The sequence below is a fragment of the Echinops telfairi genome, unplaced genomic scaffold (genome assembly GCF_000313985.2).
Source record: "Echinops telfairi isolate 266 unplaced genomic scaffold, ASM31398v2 ScPeMD7_7467;HRSCAF=8505_1, whole genome shotgun sequence".
Classification (NCBI taxonomy): domain Eukaryota; kingdom Metazoa; phylum Chordata; class Mammalia; order Afrosoricida; family Tenrecidae; genus Echinops; species Echinops telfairi.
In genome coordinates, this window is record NW_022111368.1 from 2,791,107 (window position 1) to 2,800,144 (window position 9,038).

At 43.4% G+C, this 9,038-nt stretch overlaps 1 protein-coding gene across 1 annotated transcript in view; it reads right to left on the reverse strand.

Annotated features, from left to right (window-relative positions):
- Positions 1–1,174: 1,174 nt before the first annotated feature.
- EFNB2 (ephrin B2) overlaps positions 1,175–9,038 on the reverse strand; it is a 56,226-nt gene continuing 48,362 nt past the window's right edge. The window contains exons 3-5 of the mRNA XM_004704296.3: positions 5,242–5,334; positions 4,397–4,510; positions 1,175–2,895 (exon numbers count right to left, since the gene is read on the reverse strand). Coding sequence (XP_004704353.1) covers positions 2,507–2,895; positions 4,397–4,510; positions 5,242–5,334 — 596 coding nt within the window. The 3' untranslated portion in view covers positions 1,175–2,506. The remainder of the gene's footprint in view (positions 2,896–4,396; positions 4,511–5,241; positions 5,335–9,038) is intronic.

Here is a 9,038-nt window from a genome sequence, read left to right on the forward strand (position 1 = left end):
CATCCTCAATGTAAATTTTGATGGCTTACAAGCAACTCTTGTATGAATGTACATAAAGGAGAGGTTGGGGTGATGGAAAGAATTACATACGTACTGTGGCAGGTTACCATGGCAACTCTCCACAGAACTAGGAGTTATATATATACATAATATATATCGGAGATATATATTATACATATATGTACACATGCATACCACACACCCACTCATACACACACGCGTGCACACACTTTGGACCAACATCATTTTCAGGTTCAGGAAATCGAGAATAATCATTTCTGTGACAGCTCATTTCTGCAGGTACTCACTGGAGGTCTGAGAACCTTAAAATGCTGTTGCGACTTTTTTTCTCCTCTCCCAATTCAGAAAGCAAAGTGTTACCATAGTAACAGGACTATGTTAAAGATGTCTATTTTGCATAGCACATAAAAAGTAGGTTTCCTGTGTTTTTTTTTTTCTTTTTCTTTCCAGAAAGGAGGGAGTGAGAGGGGAGGAGAAAGGAGGAGGGAGCGAAAACTAAACTTCCAACCGAAACCTCCCTCAGTCACCTGCTGGATTCTAGTGGACACGTCAGCCCCTCAGGCAAGGGAAACACAGCACGGACAATAAACGCGGGAACACCTGGTCGTTGCTGAACACGTGGTGCAGGAACATTGAGGTCCTGGGATTTGGGGCTTGTACTTCCTAGTCTGCGGTCATGTGTGATGCCTTCCGAGGACTGTTGTTTTCGGAATTTGCTCTCATTATTGTTACTTTTGGAGTCATGTTGTTTTATTCCAGAAGTAGCTGTCCAATTTTCTCTTCTTTTCTTTTTAAGCACTGACAGTTGGGATCACTTCATTGCCACAAATGACTTTCACATCTTCTGGTGTGTACGCTGTGCAATCTTAAAATATATATTAGTAGAAAATCTTTCATTTTATATCCCTTGTGTTCTATCTACCTATTATAAATACGTCCTATCTTCCTTCTCCCCGCCACAGCATCATTCATTTCAGTCGTAAGGACTCTAAGAGGTTTGCCAAATGTGCTTTACTTTGAACAGAGCACCAGGGAGCTGCGGCCTCAGGCACAGTACCGATCCCGCACCCCTCACAGCTCGGGCAGCACCGCCATAAACCAAAGTGTCATAAGGCTCGATAGGGGTGGGGGTCAGGGGGTTGGGGGTGGGGTGCCGAGGGGGCATGGGGGCGGGGTGGAATCTGACCTACCTTTTATATATGAGAAATCTTTAATCACGTCAATGAGGATGGAATTACAGCCTGTTTGACCTTTGGCTTTTCAACTCCTAGGTCAGATTTGGCTCTCTGCTAGTCTCCTAAATGCTTTCCCTGTGTTTAATAAAATGTGATAAGTATAGCAGCTGAGTCTGCTCAAAACACCCTCCAAAGCAGACTGACTTTCCTACAGCTTCAGAGCTGTAGAGCTTATTGCCAGTACCACAAGTCCTGCCCGAATTGATCACCAGCGGCCTACTTTCTCCCTTCCCTCCAAGCCTGTTCCTCTACCAACAATACCCCTTTTGTTCTACCAGACCAACCAAGAGGTACTGTTTTCCTCCGGACACTGCTATTGATACGGTGAATTCCTTCAATGCACCTTAATCCACTGCGTGTGTTGCTGTGTCTCCACTCCTTGCTTCTTTGATCTCAGCCAAACCAAAGTGCCGTGCTACCTAATGGTTTCTGTTTTCTTCTCGCCAACTTTTCCGCTTCAGAGGCAGCAGTGTTTAAACTGCCATTGCAGTCAGCCCTTTCCCCCACCCCACCCCCATCCACGAACGCCTTGTCTTTCTCGGCTGACAGCCTAGCTTCTGGCTGGAAGGCTCCTTATTAGCAAACACAATCTCTGCAAATGTACTACCCATTCAACTGTGGCGGTGGCTGCAAATGGATGGAGTGGAGAACTCCACGCATTAATGTTCCATTAGTGAGGCGGGATGGAGAGTGGAAGGGAATCTCATGTGAAGTACTGCAGAGCCCTGGGTAACAGAAGGAGTGTAACAGTGATGGACTAAAAGCTAGAGATCTTGAAAGCCTTACTTAGCCAGAGGTCTGTGTGACAAGTCCAGTATGCACCGAGAGAGGCACGGCAGCGGCCGAGGACTGCATTTCCGAGTGTGGCATCCTAGGGCGCCTATCCCAGGATGCTCTCAGTGCTCCTGTCCACAAACCACTCTGTCTTCCCTTGGCTTTTGGGTCTGCCTGAAATTACTGCAGCACATGGCTTAGAGGAGGAGACACGTAATAAGAGTACAGCAATCCGAATGGGTATCTTCTCTACACACAGTCTCCCAGCGTTCAGTGAGCAGTTTTACTCACCAAGGCTGGAATTCTACAGACTAGGTAAACTGTCCAACTCAACAAGGCTCTTCCGAGAAGGAGCGGTCCCTCTCGCTGACTGTGCTTCAGTCAGGTCCAGAGCACAAGGTGTCATCAAAGCCCCAACGGGAAGCATCGGCCCAGGAAGTTCCCTCTGGGAAAACCAAGGTACCGCCAGGGCTCTCTCAGACCTTGTAGTAAATGTTTGCGGGGCTCTGAGGGGGCATCTCTTGGACTATGTACACGGGGTGCCCATAATCCCCGCTGACTTTCTCATAGTGGGGGCAGAAGACACTGTCTGCAGTCCTTAATGGGATGATAATGTCACTGGGCTCGGAGCCGTTGTTGTTGCCACTGCGCTTTGGCGTGGCTAACGTGCTGAGCGACAGTGTGGTCGTGTGCTGTGGTGAGTGCTTCCGGTGTCTTCTCCGGTACTTCAATAGAAGAACCACCAGAGTGATGATGATGACGAGGAAGATGATGCATCCTGAAGCAATCCCTGCGAATAAGGCCACTTCGGAACCAAGGATATTGTTACCAGAATGTCCGGCACTGTTGCCATCTGTGCTAGAACCTGCATAGAGTCAAGAGGAACAGAAGCAGAGAAAAATTAGTGTTGTCCTGAGTGCTGACAGGCTTATTTCTGTGACCTGTAAGAATGTGAAAACTAAGCAGGATCAAAGGTTTGACTGGCAGCTAAACTTTGACAACCCCTAATACCCGCTTTAATCGGTAAATGTGAACAGCAGCAGTCAGCAATCCGGATGAAACGAGATGTCGGGTCTGTGAGGTCTGACTTTTATGGGTCTCCCAAGCCCCATCGTTTCCTTTTTCTACACCATCATCCATAACAGCACAGACTCCCTGTGACAGCCAGCCCGGGACCTCGCCTCATCGCTCCCCTTGTTCATTAGCCCGAGGGCAACGCAGGGAGACCAAAAGGAAGTGGCCAGTCCTCGGGGGCAGCCTTCCGTATGCGTTCCTGCTGCCCTGCTCCTCGGCTTTGCCTTAGATCGGTGGTTCCATCTGAAGCTTCAAACGGCCTGCCTTCTACAGAAAAGCCCTGCCTCCTGGCAGAACAGCCCCAGAACGTAAAAGGAGTGACGGGGACCTGGGAAAATGTTCAACTCATAACTCGTTTGTATTATTTGATTTACACTTAAAATATATTTGGAAGACAGCAGAAACTCTCACACTGAACAGACTGCCAACCCAAATGTTAAGCACTGAAAAATTGCCTGGCATCATTATATTATCCATTTATCAGTTTGTCACAAGTATTTGACACATCTTGTCACTGAAAGTTAGAAATAACAACTTCCCTCCTTGGCACTTGGAAAGAGATGGAATATTGCTACAGATGCTAAATTCACACGACGACCAACCAGGCATCCAGATCCCCAATACAAAACTGCTGACGTCTGCTCTCAACAACTACTACATAAAAAATTCATTAGCATGCAACAAACACAGAGCTGTTTGTGAGAAGATTGTTAAGAAAATGAAGTTAAATGACAGCCAATTTTATACGATTTCTCAAGTGTCAAAGATCACTTTCATATGTTATCTTCCATTGACAATATGGAAAAAGAATTGATGAAAACCACCTGGGACAAACATGCCATGAAACCATTATGCAATATTTTAAAATGTTCCTATCTAAAACTTAGGAGAGGATCAATTAGGCTCTTTGTGGATTCGTTATAATTAGATGAGCGATTAGAACATTAATTATATATACATTAGCAGCAGCTTTACGCTGCTGCTGAGAAGCAGTGTGATAGAATACCAGTCAAGAAAAGAAGGCAATAAAATAACTTTTGTCTGGGAGAGCGGTGCTAACAATTGGCACTTACATCCGACGAATTCCACCACACGCTTTCGTGGGAACGTCTCATTTTGTTCTTACTGGGTATGATTAATAACAACTAGCTGAGAGCCAGAATTACCCACAGATACTTCCATAACTACCTGGTAATCCTACTGCTGGAAAAATGCTTTGACTTTGTTCTACCTCTTAAGATACTGCTTTGCATGCAGCCCTACAAACACCCAGGCCAGTCATGTTGCTATACCTGGATTGGGTTTTACAAAGGGACTCGTGGTTGAGCTTCTTCCATTTGTACCAGCTTCCAGTTCTGGCCGTCTTGTTGGATCATGATTCCTGGCTGACCCAGCAGAACTCGCATCTATACGAAAAAGAAATGATTAATTACAGCACAGACATCTGATGAGATTTTAACTTTATGAGCTGGATCTATATCTCAAGAGGCATGAATAGCAATGAACATAAGCTTCTTTATGCAAAGTACTGTGAAATACACGAATATAATTTCCCTTTTAAAACAAAATGGTTATACTAGTTTCTTCAGAGGTTTAGATTCAGAGGCCATCTGTGGAAACTATAGGGATCCTTGCGTTTGGCAGGCAAAGCATTGCAGATGACATTTCAATTTAACGGAGCAAGTTGATTGACTACTACACCGATTTCTAATTAGAAGAATAATTCTTCCTGCACAATAGGATGTCTATATGGGAACAGACACAGTGAACTCTTCTGCAGTTGAGATTTGGAAATGAGCAAACTGGTAGAAACTGAGCTTTCAATCTGGGTCCTTTAGTTAGTTTTGAACCAAAGAGATATTTTGCCTTTTAAGAACAAATATATATGTATATATAAATATATGGCAATAGACAATCTACCTGTCTGACCTTTATTTTGAGAGAGATCTCCAATAAAAAGAAGTTTATGGCCTTGACTTACGAGAAATCTACTAGTGACTCTAGGTGCATTGAAGGGTTTGCTTTCAAAGCTAAAGAGAAGCGTGAATGAAAGTGAATTTTAGCAACACTGGCTCCACACTATCTAGGGGGCTAAACCAGATCACAGTGGCTTCATGAGGCAGCAGGTGGTCTTTACCTTGTCCAACTTTCATGAGGATCTTCATGGCTCTTGTCTGGCACACCCCTCCCTCCTGGTTATCCAGGCCCTCCAAAGACCCATTTGATGTAGCTGATTAAAAATAAAATGGACAAAACAAAAAAATAAAGAAAAAATCAGGAAATCAATAAGCCAAGTTTACATGAACATGAAATGTCTGAAAACAATTTGAAAAATAAGAATTCACCCCTAGTCACAAGGTTTCTGAACGTATGGAATGCTGAAAGCCGAAAATAAAAAAGAAAGGAAGAAATAAAGAAAAATGGATACTGTCAACACTGCGGCATGTCTGCCCTCTGGCTCCAACCTCACCTATGCTCGCTCACCTCTCCTTCCCTCCCAAACCAGAGGCAGGATTACCCTACAGGTAAAAAGAGCAGCATCTTCTCCTCCCCGCCGCCCCCCAACCCCACCCCAACAAAAAAAGCCAACGGACTATTTCAGGTCAAGCTTAAAAGAGCACAGTAGTTAATACAGTAATTTTAAAAAGTGCTATCACCACACAACACCTGCTTTCTCTAATACAGATTTCCTGTTTCAAGAACAATTAGCTTGATGCTCTCTGTCAAGCCTCCAAGTTCTGTACACAGTGAAGGAGGAGCCCATACTCCCTTGGCTTATTGCTCAGCCGCAGTCCTGCATAACATTACTATCAGACCGTCCCTTGTATGCTCCAGCTCAGCCCTTCACAATTTGAACTCTTCCTCCATCATTTTGCAGAGAAGAAAGGATGAGTGTGTTATCGTTACTCATATCGCCTCAACCAATCTACCATGGGTAGAAAACTCTGGAGAGATCGAATGGCCACCTGCACATGCCCACTGCGTGGTAGGCGGCTACCCTGGATAGAAGGTGAGGGCTTTTAGCAACCATCTGTCTCATAATCCATGAGGAGGTGACCACTCTACTTTGGGGACCACAGACACCTTGGCGGTGTTGGGAGTTATGTGTTGGGCTGCGAACGCCAAGGTCAGCAGTTTGAACCTACCAGCGGTTCCACGGGACAAAGATGAGGGTTTCTGCTCCTATAAAGGTTTACAGCCTTGGGAACCCCCGGGGGAAGTTCTGCTCTGTCCTAAAGGTCTCTGAGTCAGAACGAACCCAATGGCAGTGATTTGTCTCATAACTACCAACCCAATTCTCTTTCTTCCTCAGCAGGAAGGGGCTGATGGAAGGGCAAAACCATTTTTACCATTTTCAGTATTTTTTGATAACGAACAACTATCAAAAGCCTCATTGTGTCTGTTTAGAGCTGAGAATTCTTGGAGTAGTTTTGCAACTAAATCTTTCAAAAGCTAGGCTGGCAGACAGCTTGCTGAGGAACAGGATGTAAGCTACAGTTCAAGTTCAGGGAGGAGGGAAGGTGGAGAGAGCTAGACGTTTTCATTCTTCTAAAGTTCAAGGGGCAAGAAACAGAAGTGTTTCATATATTCTTCTGCAATTCAAATCATTTTCTACTTCAATTATCAAAGTACTGTAGTATTGTCTATTCTCCTTGCACTTTTAGAGAGAGTGGGCAAGAGAGCCTTTGTGGTCAAATAAATTAGAAAGACATTCCTTTCATGGAATTGTCTTTTTTCCATGTGACGGGTCAGCAAACAAACTCTATATGTGCTTGCAATAGAAATATGCCGTGGATAATTACACTCACTAGAAAGTAAGGCATTTATTTACCTGTCTTTGTGTTCTTGAATTATTGACTTTTACTTTCACGGTTTCCCTTAAAAACAATGCCTGCCCCTTCTGGGCATAAAAATGTCCCTGCTTATCTGAGTGCTTGCTTTAACTTTACAATCATATCTCATTCTTGCACAACTGCTGACACGAAGTTTCTCCAGGGAAACCGGAATCGGGAAGCACATTATTAAAAACTTAACCCATTCTAAGTATCAAGTCCCTTCCATGTAATTCTGAAATGTAGGGGCGAGAACCTTACATATTATTCTTACTATTATTATTGTGGACGGGAGGGGGGCGGGGGAGGACACTTACCAGTGGCTCCAGGGACAACAAAAGGTTTGCTTTTAAAGCTAGAGCGAAGAGTGAGTGACCAAATCAACCCAAACCCACTCCTGTGCAGTTGATTCTGACTCATAGGGAGCCTACCAGAATAGCACTGCCCCATTGAGCGGCCACATCTTTCTCCCGGAGTGGCTTGTGGGTTCAACTGCCAACCTTTTAATTAACAGCCAACCACTATAACCACTGTGTCACCAAGGCTCCACAAAGTGAAGTCAGGTAAGTTTTATCTACATTGGCACACACACGCATGCACGCACACGCACACACACAGGCTTCAAAAAGCTTGTGGACAATTTTCATTACTTTTAAAGCTCCTCTGTGTGTGTGTATATGGATATATATATATATACTTATGCTATATATGTCTATTTACACAAACATATAAATACATATATATATGTGTGTGTGTGTGTATGTGTATATATATATATATATAAATTTGGCAAAAAGTAGACCGGGCCCAATTACACACTGCTAAAAGCCTGATTGGCAGACAAAATGAACTCCTACAAATACAGCATGTTTCTGTGAATCTAAATTAACTTTCCCATCTCCTCATTTTTATTTCCCTCCAAAGATATGCCTAAGTTCCAGAGTATCCTTTCCTCAGTATTGGTTCCTCAGAGACGATCCTCTTTCTGAACAATTTCAGAGCGGTGCTATAATCTTTGATGATTGTTTTGAGATTTTAAATTCAATCTTCCCTTTAAACTAGTATTTATTTGTATAGAAAATGTGTAAAACACATGTCTTTATTCAGCTGATGGTTTCACGTATTTAGTTAACTTGATCTCCAATGTTTTCAAGTTCACAAACACATGAATGTCCCCCCATGCATAAGTGCTCCAAAACACTAAGTTAAATCGCTGACTTTGTCCTGCTACAAACTTAACGCAAAGCAGACAAAGGATAAAAACTAAATTCTGACAATGATGTACAGAAAGAAAATCCAGCATACAGATTTGTTTATCTTGGAGGGAAAACAAAATCAACTACTCTGGTTTTAGGTTACTGGCAGCACCACTGCTACGTGGTCATACCAGGTGCCCCAAAAGGGCACACCATTTCAGTGACTTAAAAATATATATATATTTAAAATTTATAGGTCAATTTCCTTTTCTGACTATCAACACCTGTGTGCAGAGCCCACCCCGCTCCTGAGGTTTGCCCAAAATGATGCCAGAGCAATCCCAACATGCAAAGAACTCTGAAATGCTCTAATTAAGTCGCAATCCACAATTTAACAGCCACAGTCCAGGAAACAGTAGAAGGGAGAGTTGCTAGAAAAACTGGTTTGCATCTGTTAACAGTCGAAACTTTTTTATTCCTTGGTAAGGCAAGTCTTCAAGCACTGGAGTTGAATAAAGGAACATCTCTAGATGCATTTTCTAGAGTTCTTGTGAAGTCCAGGGCATTGCTGGGTTAGAGGGAGAGCTGATGAATGGCGGTAGGAGTAGGCAGCAAGTTGAGTAACAGTTTTTGTTTATTTTTGCTACATTCTAGTCTCGCTTTCTCTCCCTTAACTCAAAGAGTAACTTATGAAGGCTACTGAGAGGCAGAAAAATTAACTACTAAATCTTGTTAACAAAGCATCCCGCCACCCGGCTGGCTGTTTAAAAAGGGGCTACACTTTTAAAATTACCGTTCACACGAGGGAGACATCGGTCAGTGTAAGACATGAAAAATAAATTTATAAATTATCAAGGGTTCATGAGGGAGGGAGATAGAGAGGGAGGATGGAGGGGAAAAACTGA